The sequence below is a fragment of the Dermochelys coriacea genome, chromosome 4 (genome assembly GCF_009764565.3).
Source record: "Dermochelys coriacea isolate rDerCor1 chromosome 4, rDerCor1.pri.v4, whole genome shotgun sequence".
NCBI lineage: Eukaryota > Metazoa > Chordata > Testudines > Dermochelyidae > Dermochelys > Dermochelys coriacea.
The window spans coordinates 90,617,941-90,635,135 of NC_050071.1; the positions used below are offsets into that span (position 1 = coordinate 90,617,941).

A 17,195-nucleotide genomic window follows, 5' to 3' on the forward strand; every position below is an offset into this window, starting at 1 on the left:
CTGGATCACCCTTATCCACATGGGGCGTGATTTCCCTTCACAAAGGCTGTGTTGACTCTTCCACAACATATTGTGTTTATATTGTGTGTCTGATGATTCTTTACTGTAGTTTCAATCAATTTGCCTAGTACTGAAGCTAGGCTTACTGGCCTATAATAGCCAGGATCACCTCTGGACCCTTTTTAAAAAATCAGCTTTGCATTAGCTATCCACAAGTCGTGGTGGTGGTGGTGGTGGTTACCGCACAGCTTCACCAGTTGGCATTAATCATCTTCCCTTACCTCAACAATTGGCTCTCAAGTGAAGTGCTCTAAATGGCTCTGTTCACCAGTTTTGCTTTCAGTTCAACTCTGCAAAGGCCTCCCTCGGACCTACACAAAGGCTAGAATTCATAAGGGGTACACTTGGTGCTACAACATTCAGATCTTATTTGCCGAAGGACATATTCCTCACTGTCACTCTTAGTTGCTCAAATTCAACTCGGGCTCATGCCAGCGTGTATGTTTGTCACCGTACATACTGGCCTAGACTTGTGTTGCTTCCAAGTTTGGTTCAGGACACTTTATGCCTGTAACAGAGACAGTCTAAACAAGTTGTGCTCTTACTCCTCACATACTAGTCTCCTTTGACTGGCGTCAGAATCCAAACAGTGTGTGCACAGGGATTGCACTTAGCTGTCCCCCTCTCATTGTTACAATAGTGTCCAGCATGTCTCTCCTTGGATAGGAAGCTCATCTGTGGGACTGGACTATCCAGTACAGGTGGACTGCCCAAGAGTCCACCTTGCACATCAACATTATTGAACTCGAAGCTGTAAATTTATGCCTGACAGCACTTCCTCTGTATGATACAAGGTCAATCTATGGGCTAGCCCCTTTCACCCTGCCAGAGCCCGGAGGCTCCCTCAGCCTCCGCTTCCCCAGCCACCCGCTGGGAGAGCAGGTGCTGTGTGGCCCTAGCCCCAGCCGGGGCCAGCAATGGGGGCCTGGAGCTGCATGCAGAGCAGGAAGCAAGGGGAGGGGGACTGGGGGTGGAGAATGGACTATGATATCCACTGTCCATGCGTCAATCCATCTGCATAATGACAGACAATAGGGACAGTATGTACTACTGTATTAGCACAGGGAAGTGAGATCTCCTTCCCTCTCCATGAAGGCAATAAAGTTATGGAACTGGTCAATAGTGAACCATATCCTGATCTTAGCAGTCACTTCACTCAAGATCACAGGTGGAAAATGAATCCATATTTGGACAGATATTTCTTACATGCGGATTTCTCTGGGGAGTTGTGTGAAGTTCTGCTCAAGAGGAGGCCTGGGTCATCATTCTCTGGGGGTTGCCTTTCTCTTCTCATGGACAGAGAATCTCCTTTATGCTCTTCCCCCCCCGACCCCCAAGCCATTCATCCTCAGGGTGCTAAACAAAATCAGACTGGACAAGGCCACAGTTGTCGTCATTACACCAACCTGGCCAAAACTAGTGTAGTTTCTTTACTACCTTTGCCTCTCCTCCATCAGCCTTCCATCAATGTCCAGTCTTCTCACTCAGGACTTGAGGAATGTTCTTCACCCCAAACTGAACACTGTGGCTCAAGGCTTGGTATCTAGATGGCTTTCAGGGTTAGCACACTCCTGCTCAGGAGAAGGATATGAAGTCCTGCAGAATAGTAGGAAAGATTCTACCAGAAAGAATAACCTTCAGAAATAGAAAAGATTTTACCACTGGTGTATTGACTGGTGCCAATCTCTTGCTGGATCCACTATCTGAGATTCTGGAATATCTTCTTGCTCTGAAGAAAGGAAATCTTACTTTTTGGTTCAATTAAAGCTCTTGTAGTAGCCATCACAGAACTTCATTCTCTGGTGGAGGGCTTCTCGGTATTTGCTCACCTTGCAATTTTGCTACATCAAAGGATTATCTAATCTTTCCCAAATGTCAGATACCCCATTCCCACCTGGGACTTAAACTTTGTTCTAAACTTTCTGATGGAGCCTCCCTTTGAACTGCTAGCTTCCGTCTCAATCTCTCCATTAAAACAGCCTTTTTAGACCCAAAGAGTTGGCAAGCCGAAAGCTTTGATAGCTGACCCTCCATATATTGTCTTTTTCAAAGAAAAGGTATCCCTTTGACCACACCCATGTTTCTTGCCCAGAGTTAGCTCAGACTTTCATATAAACTAGTCAATTCACCTCCCAGTTTCCTATCCTAAACTCCATCTGTCTAGGCAAGAAGCTGCCCTTTATAACTTGGATGTTAAGAGGCTACTGACCTATTATTTGGACAGGATTAGACTTTTTTGAGCCTCTGAGACTATTTTTTTCTATTGTGGACACAGCTAAAGGAGTGCTAGTGTCCATGCAGAGACTTTCTAAGTTGGCTTCTGACTGGATCCTCTCTTGCTATACAGCTTGTAATATACCATACCTACCTGCCAGATATCAGTCTACATCTGTTGTTCTGCTAATGGACGGAGATTTGCAAGATTGCTTTGTGGGCTTTGGTTCATTCTGTCTCAAGACACTCTACCATACTTGGTGTTTCTTGAATAGATACTGTCAAAGGCTCTGCAATTTTAATGTCAGTCTTAGATTGAGTTCCAAAGTTCCCATCTCCTGCAAAGGACACTGCTCGGGAGGCATCTCAAATGGAACACCATAGTGGGGACGCTTCTCAAAGAAGAAAGAAAGGTTACTTACCTTATTTAGTAACTGGACTTTTTCAAGATTGTGTCCCCCTATGGTTGCTCCACTACCCTCCCTCCTTCCACTTTGCTTCAGAGCCTCGTCTCCTTAGGTTTTGCAGTGGAGAAGGAACCAAGGGCAGTCTATCCACAGCTCTATATGTGCTCTTTACAGGGCTTGAGAATAGCTAGGGAACATGTGGACTGAATGAGCACAGCGGCTCAAAATCTCTGATTGAAGGAGTGTGAGCACCTAAGTGGAGCACCCATAGGGGGACACAGCTTGAAAAAATTCAGTTACTGTCAGGGTAGAAATGTTTGTATCATTTGTTAATGATTCTAATGATGGCATTTCATAATTTTGTGAAGGAACATTAAATATCAGAAAATCTGTCAACTTAGCATTTAAATTTACTAACTTCAGAAAATTAATGATGTCCTATTTTTAGTTAGTATGGCATGAAATTAAAAATAAAACCAAACATTTTTATAAGAGTCTCTTAGGTGAGCTCAAGATTAGCACCACCTAACATGATCAGGCCCATCTCTCTCCCCTCTCTGTGCCTACATTGCTGTCTATTCAGTTTCAGCTTTACCTATAACAGTAGCAAATATCCTCATGCAAAGCTTCGGGAAAAGCATACTTCTGAGTTTCCCTCAGAGTTACATGATCGATAAAATTGCACAAAATAAACAAAGTTCGAAAATGAGTACTTTCTCTAATCTTTCAGTTGTAATCTTAGGGGTTATTTTTAAGTACAAAACATTCAAATAAAGTGACTTTCAAGTTGTTCCTTTTAATATTTAGAGCCATTTGTCTGTCAGAAAATACTGGTGAGAAACTACCACTTAGGCAACTTGCAGTGCAGAGCAAAACACTAACATTCAAATGACCATTTGTATACTCTGAAAGGCAGAGGTGTAGTGCAAAATATAGGGTAACTTTTAATGCTAACTGTTTGTGTCTGCTTCTAGCAAAAATAAAAACATTGATTTTTAAAAAAAAAAAAAAAAAAAAAGGTTGGAAAAAATATTTGACCAAACCTATTTCATTCCCTCAGTTATCTCTACTACTTGAGCCATGTAGTTGTACAGCAAATTTTACCTTGTATTGCACTGATGGCTTACAGTAACTGCAACTATAGAAACTATCCTCTAACTTCGGTAAAACTTTCACAGACTGATGCATCTCACAGAATAAGTGTTCTTTCAATGGTAGTTTATATGCTACTAACTACTGAATTTTTTTTTTCTGGCTATAAATATTTGGTCAGAATAAACCACTGTCCATAATACACTTAAATGTTTAAAGAGCAATAAATGTTCACCCTGCCAGGGACATCTTATGAATTCAGGTACAATGAAAATCAACAGACACTCAGCACTACTTTATTTTTTTAAATCACCTTTGGCAAAATAAATGTATTGCAGCACTTTTGCTGTTTGTTATGGCTTGGCACAATCTTGTGATTACATTTCAAATGTGTGTTTAATCTATTTTGGTTTTGTCTTTAGCTTGACCAAGAATGTTCCAGTATTTGTTTGTACTATGGCATACCCCACTGTGCCTTGCCCTCTTCATGTGTTTGAGCCAAGATACCGACTGATGATTCGCAGAAGTATGGAAACCGGGACTAAACAATTTGGGATGTGTGTCAGTGACCCTCAAAACAAGTAAGCATCCATTATCATGCTCTTATGCAGCTAAGAGTTCTCCATGGTTCTACCCGCTCCCCTATTTTTATTTCAAAAATGTTTGAAAATTGTGAATTTAGCATTGCTGACAATGCTTCTGGTTCTAGTTTTGCAGATTATGGTTGTATGCTGCAAATTAGGAATATTCATTTCCTACCTGATGGGAGGTCTGTTGTTGACACAGTTGGTGGAAAGAGATTTAGAGTTTTACAAAGAGGGATGAAAGATGGTTATTGTACTGCAGACATCGAATATTTGGAAGATATTAAGGTATCTAGAACTCTTTCTGAACAGTAACACTCCTCTTAACCAACACTCTTAGTTTGCTCTACCATTTGTTCATAAAGACTCGGCTTCAAATGTTTGGGATTATACAGCAGTTACTGGGAGACATGGTTCTCCTATATTAAAGAAAAATAGCTAAGATTTTCTAGACCTTTTGAGATGTCAGATTTATTTTAGAATTGCACTTTTTTTGCCAAATCAATACTATCTACTTTTATGAAGTTAAAAATACTTTTGAACTGGTACATAGCTAATAGGTGTCCAAAAACCCATCACACCTTATTTAAATTAGAAAAAAATATGTATTGGCTATCCACCATAACTATAAAACATGCCAAAGTATTGATTTCTAGAGTTTAGCTGCATCAGAATTAGAACTTGATCTAAATGTTGGGACTGTAGTAAAGAATATAATGAAAAAGTGGGCCCATCAAATGTATATTAAATATGCAGAATGATTTAAAGCAGGATTCTAAATATGACCTACTTAAATACAATTGTGTTTTACATAATTCTTGTCATGTTGCTATTTTGTGAGAGGTATTTGGTCTGAAGTGAGGGATTTCCGTACGACAGTGTTTTTTCTTCTCCTTTCTGCCATTGCCCCTCAAGGCTAGGATGAATGCGAGGCTTAATGATTGTTACTAACAGTTGAAATGGAATGTGTGTTAAACTGATTATCTCATTCTTTGTTGTGTATTTAAGCTTACTCTAGTGTTCTATCATAGGTTGCAGATGAAGAAGAGCTGAAGAAACTGAGAGAGCTTCATGACATAGTATACAATCAGGCTTGTGGCTGGTTCCTAAGCTTGAGGAACAAATTTCGCAGCCAGATCCTTCAGCACTTTGGGCCAATGCCAGAGAGAGAGGAAAACCTACAGGTGGGCGAAGATTTTGGCATCAGTTATTCATTTATTACTTTTTTAAAAAGCCTGCACTTTTAAACATAACATACTTGAAGCAGTTTTTACAGGGATCTGCTGTGTGGAGGATGCAGTACCATCTTCCATTTCCACTAGTTATATCCATTCTATAAGCTGCAACAGGAGGTCATTCTGACCCTCTTTTTGTGCTGCAGTTGCTTTGCATGGATCCCTCCTTGACATTCTGGGCAGGGTAGTGTTTTTTTTGTAGATATTTTTATCTACAAAGTTAGCAAAAAACAAACATGATCATCTTTATTTTAAATAGATTTGTCTTGTATTGTACCTAACCCAGTTCATTGCTGAACTTTAAATTTGCCCCTAAATAGCAAGTGTTCCAGTCTCCTCTTTGTGGGCACACTGGATAGTAGCAGTCGTAGGGCTTGTCTTCACTACCGGGGTAAATCAACCTAAGTTACGCTACTCCAGCTGCATGAATAACATAGCTGGAGTCGACATAGCTTAGGTCGACTTACCCCTATGTCTTCATTGTGCTATGTCAACAGGAGATGCTCTCCGGTCAACTTGCCTTGCTCTTCTGGGGCAGCTGGAGTACCGGAGTCAACTAGAGAGTACTCTGCTGTTGATTTATGGGCCCTCATATACCTGCTAAATCGACACCCACTGCCCTGATTGCAGCAGTGTAGATCTCCAAAGCCCTTAGTAGCTACCTCGTTGTGGGTACAAATCGTGTAGGTTCAGGAAGTACAGGCTTATCTTTTGCAAGCACAAATTGAACTGCAAACAGAAGTCAGGCCTGAGTGTAGCTGAAAACTGTCCATTTAAAGAAGAGCTTCATTTAGCTAAGGATGTTAAATTGTTTCTTTTCATTTCAAGTTTCTCCTATGCTACTTTTATATTGGTGGTGGTTTATTCTAAAGACAAGGACATCCAATCTGCAGAAATTCTTCAAACACTGACGGCTATATTTTGTGCATTAGTACTCATGCTTTTCAGCCAAAGCTTCTGCAAGACTAATTTTGGCTACTTTCAGCTAGAAGTAAATAATACTTAGCATGTGAAGTGCTATATAAATACTCGGATAATATTACAGATACCAACAGTTAGTGATTATATCAGATTTTAATCCTTTGGGAACTCCAGTGTTTTTGCTTATTGAGTGTTCCGTGTTTTCAGTTTTTACTGATTTTTTTCACCGATAAATTGTGTGGTGTCATTTTTTTGTTCTGTTAAATATTAAAGGAGTTTTGGTTTTCTACTGATTTACACTCACTTATTCATTATTTTTGGGGGTACTTATTTTTGTTAAATTCTAATGCTTTATGCGATTGTTGTGTCCTGCAGTTCAGAGATTGAAGCAGTTCCACAGTGTAAAACACACACAGCACACATGGTAGAGGTCAGAAAATCAAGTTAATATTGCGTTATGACTGGCTCGCAAGGAAATGCTGCCTCCTATTTCTTTGTCGGTTTAGTGCAACGCTGAATTTAGCCAGTCAGTCCTCCACAGATAAAGAGAAAGTAAACATGGGGTGAAAAGGGAAATCTGTCTGAATACCAATAAGAAATCAGTGCTTAAAAATTTTCAAGAAAAGTAAAGACTGGAATGAAGAGGATGCATCATGCTGCAGGTATTGCAGCAGTGAGGTCGCTGCTCGTGCTGAGAGAATAAAGGAGCATGTTGAAAGCAAGCGATACAAGAAGCTTAAAGAAGAAAGTGGGTTTTGGAATAAACAGTCCATATCAGGAGCTTTCACTAGGGCTCTAATGAAAGAGAGGACACAGTGCAATTGTGTCAGTTACTTTGTGCATGCTCTTTGTTTCGTCAGACAACTGCTGCTAACTGCAGAGGGCCCTGTTGGTGACTTTGTGAGACCATACTGTCCACCAGCAAAAACCCTTCCTAGTGCAGACAACCTCCCTCATAAGTATCTGAAAGAAAATGGTGATGCTTTAGTATCTAACAAATTGATGGAAATGTGGTATCTAGTCTGATTTTTGACGAGTCTCCTGATGCTCTGGACTGTCCAATTCTTGGCTTTTTGTTTTAGTTCAATTTCAAAGCAAATAAACCCACATTGTTTTGTGTTGATGTGACTGTCATCCCCTCTGATACCTGTTTTGTCAACGCAGCAATAACTGACATGTTAAGAATTTTTAATTCTGGCATACCTCAGGGCTCTGTTCTGGCCCCAATACTTTTTAATCTATACACCACGGATAACCTGCAATGGAGTCGAGGCAATTCATGCATGTGAATGACATTGCCTTGGCTGTTCAGTGCATAAGCCTCCATACCATCAGATGCTCCCTAACCCGAGATCTTGGCATATTTGCTGATTATTTCCAACGCTGCAAATGTAGGCCTAACCCGAAAAAAGCCATAGTGATTGCTTTCCATCTGAACAATAAACTGGCTAATGCCAAACTCGATATACAGTTCTGCAGAGAGCATTAGCCATGAGGCTAATCCAAAGTATCTTGGCATTATGCTGGACTGGAGTTAAGTTTTTCAGAAATACCTCAAGAACACCCAAGGTCAGATATCATGTCGTCGTTATCAGGAAATTGGTCGTAATATCATGGGGCTCCAGTTCACGGACCTTACAAACTACAACTATTGCCTTTGGTATATTCTGTGGCTGAATATTGTGCATCAGTATGGTCTCACAGCAGTCACATTAAAGTCCTTGATACTCAAATCAAAAACACCATGTGCATAGTCAGGGACGCTTGTCAGGGATGCTCAAATTGACTCCAGTTGACTGGCTTCTGGTCCTATCGCACATCCAGCCTCCACAGATTAGAAGAGCTGCTCAGACATCTTGCTTTCACAGTCATGCCAGTGAAAACACGAGGATCCCATTGCATGATGACTTGCAGAACCCTCCAAAGACACAGTTAAAATCCTGCAACTCTCTGTGGAACTGCCTCGACCCTTAAGCTCAATTTAAACACAGAGGCTCAATGGAGGGCCACATGGAGCATTTTGACTGCTCAGAATAAACAGCTTGTTGTTGATCCTGCCGAGGAACCTTCAGGGTTTGATTCCAGTTGGAAAGACTGATGCAGATTAAATCATATCAACAAACCCTCTTTAAATATGATGAAGTGAGCTGTAGCTCACGAAAGCTTATGCTCAAATAAATTTGTTAGTCTCTAAGGTGCCACAAGTACTCCTTTTCTTTTTTGCGAATACAGACTAACACAACTGCTATTCTGAAACCTCTTTAAATAGAAAATGAGGCAAACACCTGTATGCAACTGTGGTAACCAGGCACAAATGATGGAGCACATCATATATCTTGGTGTCCTTTATTCTTTTGCCAGGAGCATGAAAGACATTCACCAACTCACTGCTGCAGGAATGTGCTCGCTACCAAATCTAGATATAATTTGCAATCATTGCTGCCTACCCAAGCCATATGGAAGAAGACAACTGACATGTTTGAGATGTACCAACTAATTTGGGAAAATGTGGCTACAACTAACGCAGCTTATGCTTCCTACGTGGGTAAGTCTGCATGAGAGATTAAGCTCTATCAGAAACCAGAGCTGCTACATGTTACCCGTCATGCTCACCTGATTAACATTGCACTGTCAGCAGCTACTGTTACAGAAGAAATGAAAGACGTGAAATCTTGCATTATTGGATTCGGGAACGTTTTCAAGCATGCAAACAAGTTGAAGGCTTTGTTCTACAGAGGGGGAGAAGAGTGCAGAGCCAACTGTCAATTACGTACCCCTGTTGTGTCGCATCAGTGGATGAGCTTGTACTTTGCTGCCTGTCATGTAAATAACGCATGGACTGTGCTAATAAATCTCCTAGAAGATCTAGATAATCCTAAGATTATTGGTTCTAAAGCAGAAACTCTGAAGAGACTGGCAAATAACCAAAATGACCAGCAGATTCTGCATACAAAGGTAGTGTTCATTGTTGAAACTAGAAGTCAGTGTGACACACAAAAAACACTGGAGTTTTCTCTGAGTACTGCCAACATGTTTGCCAATACAGCCGTTTACCAGATCTTAACAATCAAAATCCATCTGAATTGAGCACAAAAGGTGTAGGAGAAACATACAGTGAGAGAAACCAGCTGTTCCTGGAAATCCTTCCAACCTTGGAACACAAGAACAAAAAAGTGTTCAAAACCTTCAACACAACACTCAGCAAGAAATGGGAGTTGATCGTAGCCTGTAATCTGGACCCCAAAGAATTTTGTGCCAAAGATTCTTTTTGGAATGTCACCCAGGTGCTGCACCTTTTTCTCAAAGTGAACCTTGCAACAGACTACATCCGTTATGCCAGAGTGTTTCTTCCATTTGCCACTAAAGATGATGATGATGATGATGATTCAAATCTGAAATGCTTACATGAACATGCCTAACCCTGACAACATGAAACTGGATGTGTTGGCTTTTTGGAACAATCAAGACGCGCTTTCCAACTTTAGCAGAGTGGTATGGCAAGCTTTGGGTGTATTCTCTGGATTTATTGGTCTATTGATGGATAGTGCTAATTTTCAAAGTTGAACTACTTCCAAGACAGCACAAGGCTCAACATGAGTGAGGATACTTTGGAGAAAATTGTGACTGTACATAAACTAGGATTTCTAGAAAAACTACTCTGAGACAGAGGAAAAAATAACTTTGTACATTTAAAAAAAAATCAGCTGTACTGTAGTAAAATGTATATATTACGAACTTTTTTGTTCCTGATTTTTTCCCAATTTCATCCCCGTTTTAATGTTTGGAAAATAAACATAAAAATTACCGGAATTTCTTTTACAAATGAAAACTGAAAATGCGGAACACTAGTTATTGCTTAGTGTAGTGCTATAAGTTTTAAAGGGGTCTTTGCAGTAACAATGAGAAATAGGACAATTGTTCTGTTAAAAGAGGGAGTGTAGTAAGCTTATTGGTGAAAAACCAGGGTAGAAAGTTTCATGGAAGTAGTGTATTTTGAGGAGAGGAGGGAGGTGGTTGGCAGATAGGAAGATGGAGACCCTTCCAAAGTAAAGGTGCAGAGAGTAGAGAGGATTGAGAAGAGGGAGTAGGAAGAATGAGAGCAGTTGTGCATGGGACCAGGATTATGTAAACCTTGAAGGTGAGAGTATGGGTCTTTAATTAAATTTAATATAAAACAGGAAGCTAAAGAAGGGATTTGAGGAGAGAGTAACATGGTTGAAGAACCAAAAGAGGAGGATTATAACTTTATTTGACCACTAGTGTTAGAGTAAACTTTGTTCCATAGTTAGCTTTTGCCTTTTTAAAAAAATTGTTCAGCATATTTATTTGCCTTGTGCTAAATTGTTAATTCACTAATCCAATTCATTCTCTAATTTTAGGCAACACCTAATGGACCAGCTTGGTGTTGGTGGCTTCTAGCCGTCCTCCCTGTAGATCCCAGGTATCAGATCTCGGTTCTCTCAATGATGTCTTTGAAAGAACGTCTAATCAAAATCCAACATATACTCACATATTTTTCTAGAGACCAGTCCAAATGACTAACCGCCTGGATCTTCCTGAAGAATTACTCTTTTCTGGTTGTAATCACAGCCGGAGTTTTTGCTGCCTTTGCACATATAGTGCTGGTTTGAAAAGTGTGATGAAATTGCTTCTTCTCCTCGCCAACTTCCTGAACCATCTGGTTCTTCGAATGGATAGACCACTAAAGTTGCACACGCAAAAATCAATCCAGGCACAGAATATGGAAAAACTCTACATTATTTGCACTGTATATGAGACAGTCATGTTAAGACTTGAGAATTTATTGCCACTGACTTTTTAAAGCTGTGTAAAATGCAAGACTTAAGGCTGACAGTCCAAGTTTACAGCATTAAGGATGCATTTTTTTGCAAATAAGAGCTTGCCTCAGATACAACTGTCCTGCTGCTATTTGCACAAATATTTGAAATACAGTATTGAATGTTGCTGTTGGAAATTACTGCTCTTGCTGAACTGTCTTGACTATGGCACCGATTCTTAATTATCTTATAAATATTTGCACCACAGAACAAGTGCCATGAATTATATGATTAAATTAGAGCTGATTTTAAGGAACAACTGCAAAAAAAAAAAAAATTGAACATGGTACTTCTGTCAAAGATAATTAAACTGTGAATATGGCTTTTATACCTATAACTGTACATGTATAAAGGGAAAATTGAAAACAAGCATTTAGTACCAGTTACAATTTTATTGGGCTTTTCAGACTGGCGGTCCTTCTGAGCACTTACGTAGTTTATAGAGCTTATAATAAGAAGCTTTAATATAATATGCTAGGAATTGTGCATTCAGATTTTTTTTTTAAACAAGCTTAAAGGGTGACTTTAAAAAAAGTTTATAAATTGTTTGCTGCCTCCTATGCCTTATTCATATTGACGATAGAGCTAACTGCAGTGGCAAGATTAGAATTCATGTTGCCAATTGGTACTTTTGTAATTATCCGTTGGTTGCATATTTGTGAATGTCTGACACATTAGCTTTCTTGTATGTAAATCATTTTGTAAAATTCTTACAAATCTTGCTTTTGCTAATATATTTAATTTTCAAGAAAAGCTGTTTGTAATACTTGGTAACTTAACTAAATGTTACTTTTTTTTATAAAATTGTATTCATACATCTCCATTTGGGGGGGGGGTCTTACACAGAGCCAGAAGCATTGTTAGCCTAGGTCAGGGTTGCAAGCACTTCATGGACATGAGTATGGCATGTACATTGATTTCTTGCCATCAGTTCCTATTCTGTCAGACCAGACACTGAGGTCCCATCAGAATTCTGTCCTGTTTTTAGCTGTAGTTTTGTTTTCTCCTTCCAAATTTAAGAACTTGAGCTTTACATTTTATTAAACTCTGTCCCTTGTTCTGTCCTCAACCCGCAGTCGTCTTCAGATATTAGAGACTCCTCAAATTCATGCAATTTGAGTATTCTTACGGCCTTATCAACACAACCTGTTGTTCTTTAATGTTATCTGTGGAAAATGCCAGTTTTCATGGATCAGTAGTAAGAAGGAAAGAGAAATAAAGAAGTTTTTTGTTTTGACTCAAGTTCTTAATACTCTCTGCTTAAAGGCTTTAGTCAGGCTAGGTTCTCCCTTCCTTATTTGCTCCCCTCGCCACCTCTTGTCAGGACCTCTTGACAATATCTTAACAACTCTAATGTTATTATACCCACTTGGTTTCCTTGGTATTAAGTGGCAGATATTCTTGATGTAAAATTAGTACTTGGCCAGTTGCAAGTGTGTTGGGTTGGGTCACAGAGACCCCCTTGGAACCGTCACCTGACGTGCTGTGAGACTACCTCTGAGCCAGTTTTCCCTGCCAGCTTGGGCCTTCAAACCTTGTCTTGTTGAGCAGGACACACAAGCTTGCTCCAAACAGTTCCAGCTCTGAACCACGTCCCCCAAAAGCTGCAGACTTGGCCCTGGTCTACACTAGGTGTTGAGGTCGAATTTAGCAGCGTTAAATCGTTGTAACCCTGCACCCGTCCACATGACGAAGCCATTTTTTTTGACTTAAAGGGCTCTTAAAATCGATTTCCTTACTCCACTCCCGAGAAGGGGATTAGTGCTGAAATCGGTTTTGCTGGGTCAAATTTGGGGTACTGTGGATGCAATTAGATGGTATTGGCCTCCGGGAGCTATCCCAGCGTGCTCCATTGTGACCGCTCTGGACAGCACTCTCAACTCAGGTGCACTGACCAGATAGAAAAAGGCCCGTGAATTTTTGAATTTCAATTTACTGTTAGGCCAGTGTGGCAAGCTGCAGGTGACCATGCAGAGCTCATCAACAGAGGTGACAATGATGGAGTCCCAGAATCTCAAAAGAGCTCCAGCATGGACCGAACGGGAGGTACGGTATCTGATCGCTGTATGGGGAGAGGAATCCATGCTATCAGAACTACGTTCCAGTTTTCGAAATGCCAAAACATTTGTGAAAATCTCCCAGGGCATGAAGGACAGAGGCCATAACAGGGACCCGAAGCAGTGCCGCGTGAAACCTAAGGAGCTGAGGTAAGCCTACCAGAAAACCAGAGAGGCGAACGGCCACTCCGGGTCAGAGCCCCAAACATGCCGCTTCTATGATGAGCTGCATGCCATTTTAGGGGGTTCAGCCACCACTACCTCAGCCGTGTTGTTTGACTCCTTCAATGGAGATGGAGGCAACACGGAAGCAGGTTTTGGGGATGAGGAAGACAGCTCACAGCAAACAAAGAGAAACCAGTTTTCCCAACAGCCAGGAACTGTTTCTCACCCTGGACCTGGAGCCAGTACCCCCCGAACCCACCCAGGGCTGCCTCCCGGACCCACCAGGCAGAGAGGGGACATCTGGTGAGTGTACCTTTTAAAATACTATAAAAGGTTTAAAAGCCAGCATGTTTAATGATTAATTTGCCTGGCATTCGTGGCTCTCCTGGATAATACTCCCAAAGCCTTTGCAAAAGGTTTCTGGGGAGGGCAGCCTTATTCCATTCACCATGGTAGGACACTTTACCACTCCAGGCCAGTAGCACGTACTCGGGAATCATTGCAGAACAAAGCATTGCAGTGTATGTTTGCTGGCATTCAAACATCCATTCTTTATCTCTTTGTATTATCCTCAGGAGAGTGATATCATTCATGGTCACCTGGTTGAAATAGGGTGCTTTTCTTAAGGGGACATTCAGAGGTGCCTGTTCCTGCTGGGCTGTTTGCCTGTGGCTGAACAGAAATGTTCCCCGCTGTTAGCCATGCGGTGGGGGGAGGCAAAATGCAACCTTGTAATGAAAGCACATGTGCTATGTATGTAATGTTAACAGCAAGGTTTACCGTGAAAGTGTACCCATTGTTCTATAAGATGTGTCTTTTCAAATACCACTGTCCCTTTTTTTTTCTCCACCAGCTGCATGTGTTTCCAGGATCATCTCCTTCCCAGAGGCTAGCGAAGATTAGAAGGCGAAAAAAACGCACTCACGATGAAGTGCTCTCTGAGCTCATGCTGTCCTCCCACACTGACAGAGCACAGAGAAATGCATGGAGGCAGACAATGTCAGAGTGCAGGAAAGCACAAAAATGACTGGGAGGAGAAGTGGTGGGCTGAAGAGAGGATTGAACCTGAAAGGTGGCAGCAGCGTGATGAGAGGAGGCAGGATTCAATGCTGAGGCTGCTGGAGGATGAAATTAATATGCTCCAGCGTGTGGTTGAGCTGCAGGAAAGGCAGCAGGAGCACAAACAGCCACTACAGCTCCTGTGTAACCAACCGCCCTCCTCCCCAAGTTCCATAGCCTCCTCACCCAGACACCCAGGAACGCGGTGGGGGGACCTCCGGCCACCAAGTCACTCCACCCCAGAGGATTGCCTAAGTAACAGAAGGCTGGCATTCAATAAGTTTTTTTTTTTTTTTTTTTAAACTTTTAAAGTGCTGTGTGGCCTTGTCCTTCCTTCCTCCACCACCCCTCCTGGGCTACCTTGGTAATTATCCCCCTATTTGTGTGATGAATTAATAAAGAATACATGAATGTGAAGCAACTATGACTTTATTGCCTCTGCAAGCGGTGATTGAAGGGAGGTGGGGAGGGTGTTTAGCTTACAGGGAAGTAGAGTGAACCAAGGGTTGGGGGGTTTCATCAAGGAGAAACAAACAAAACTTTCACACCGTAGCCTGGCCAGTCATGAAACTGGTTTTCAAAGCTTCTCTGATGCGCGCCACACCCTCCTTTGCTCTTCTAACCGCCCTGGTGTCTGGCTGTGCGTAACCAGCAGCCAGGTGATTTGCCTCAACCTCCCACCCCGCCATAAATGTCTCTCCCTTACTCTCACAGATACTGTGGAGCGCGCAGCAAGCAGTAATAACAGTGGGAATATTGGTTTCGCTGAGGTCTAACCGAGTTGTAAACTGCGCCAGCGCGCTTTTAAACGTCCAAATGCACATTCTACCACCATTCTGCACTTGCTCAGCCTGTAGTTGAACAGGTGCTGACTACTTTTCAGGCTGCCTATGTATGGCTTCATGAGCCATGGCATTAAGGGGTAGGCTGGGTCCCCAAGGATAACTATAAGCATTTCAACATCCCCAAGGGTTATTTTCTGGTCTGGGAAGAAAGTCCCCTCCTGCAGCTTTTGAAACAGACCAGAGTTCCTGAAGATGCGAGTGTCATGTACCTTTCCCGGCCATTCCATGATGTTGGTGAAACATCTCTTGTGATCCACCTGTGCTTGCAGCACTATTGAAAAGTACTCCTTGCGGTTTATGTACTCGCTGGCTTGGTGCTCCGGTGCCAAGATAGGGATATGGGTTCCATCTATGGCCCCACCACAGTTAAGGAATCCCATTGCAGCAGAGCCATCCACTATGACCTGCACATTTCCCAGGATCACTACCCTTGATATCGGCAGATCTTTGATTGCGTTGGCTACTTGCATCACAGCAGCCCCCACAGTAGAGTTGCCCACTCCAAATTGATTCCCGACTGACTGGTAGCTGTCTGGCGTTGCAAGCTTCCACAGGGCTATTGCCACTTGCTTCTCAACTGTGAGGGCTGTTTTCATCTTGGTATTCTTGCACCTTAGGGCAGGGGAAAGCAAGTCACAAAGTTCCATGAAAGTGTCCTTACGCATACGAAAGTTTCGCAGCCACTGTGAATCGTCCCAGACCCGCAACACTATGCGGTCTCACCGGTCTGTGCTTGTTTCCTGGGCCCAGAATCTGCGTTCCACCGCATGAACCAGCCCCATTAGCACCATGATGCCCACGTTGCCAGGGCACGTCCTTTGAGAGAAGTCTGTGTCCATGTCCTCATCACTCTCGTTGCCATGCTGACATCGCGTACTCGCGCAGTTTTGCTTTGCCAGGTTCTGGTGCCACATATACTGCTGGATAATGCGTGTGGTGTTTAATGTGCTCCTAATTGCCAAAGTGATCTGAGCGGGCTCCATGCTTGCCGTGGTATGGCGTCTGCACAGAAAAAAAGGCGCGGAACGATTGTCTGCTGTTGCCCTGACGGAGGGAGGGGCGACTGACGACATGGCTTATGGGGTTGGCTTACAAGGAATTAAAATCAACAAAGGGGGTGGCTTTGCAAGAAACTGAATGGCCGCCTCAAGGATAGAACTCAAAACTGGGTTTAGCAGGCCGTTGATTTCACAGAGGGAGGGAGGAGAAAATGAATACAAAACAAATCTAGTCTATTTCTTGTTTTGAGCCACTTCATCTATCTTTATCCATCTTGCTGGCAGCAGACTGTGCAGTACGACCGCTAGCCATCGTCACCTCCTGGGTGCTCGGTGGAAGACAGTGCAGTATGACTGTTGGCCATCATCTTCTGCTGGCTGCAGATTAAAAGACAGTGCATTGCCGGTAGGACTCAATCGCCCTGAGACGAAACACGGGAAATGACCTGGCTGAGTCACTCCCATGTTTGCCCAGGCGCCCAGTTAAAAGAGCACCCAGGACTACGTCGATGACGGCTACCAGTCATACTGCATTGTCTGCTGCCCAAAGGCAATAAACTGCTGCTGTGTAGCAATGCAGTACCATGTCCGCCAGCACCCAGGAGACGTACGGTGACGGTTAGCTGAGCGGGCTCCATGCTTGCCGTGGTATGGTGTCTGTACAAGAAAAAAGGCGCAAAGCAATTGTCTGGCCTTGCTTTTACGGAGGGAGGGAGGGAA

General features: G+C 42.4%; 1 protein-coding gene across 2 annotated transcripts in view; it reads left to right on the plus strand.

Moving 5' to 3' along the window:
- LONRF1 (LON peptidase N-terminal domain and ring finger 1) overlaps positions 1–12,148 on the plus strand; it is a 38,503-nt gene extending 26,355 nt beyond the window's left edge. Inside the window, exons 9-12 of one of the 2 annotated variants that reach the window (XM_038399738.2) lie at positions 4,196–4,354; positions 4,483–4,645; positions 5,389–5,541; positions 10,893–12,148. In XM_038399738.2, the coding sequence (XP_038255666.1) occupies positions 4,196–4,354; positions 4,483–4,645; positions 5,389–5,541; positions 10,893–11,051 (634 nt within the window). In that variant the 3' untranslated portion in view covers positions 11,052–12,148. Of the gene's footprint in view, positions 1–4,195; positions 4,355–4,482; positions 4,646–5,388; positions 5,542–6,888; positions 8,640–10,892 lie in introns of those variants that run through there. The other variant, XM_043513775.1, reaches the window with a different exon arrangement.
- The last annotated feature ends 5,047 nt before the right edge of the window (positions 12,149–17,195 follow it).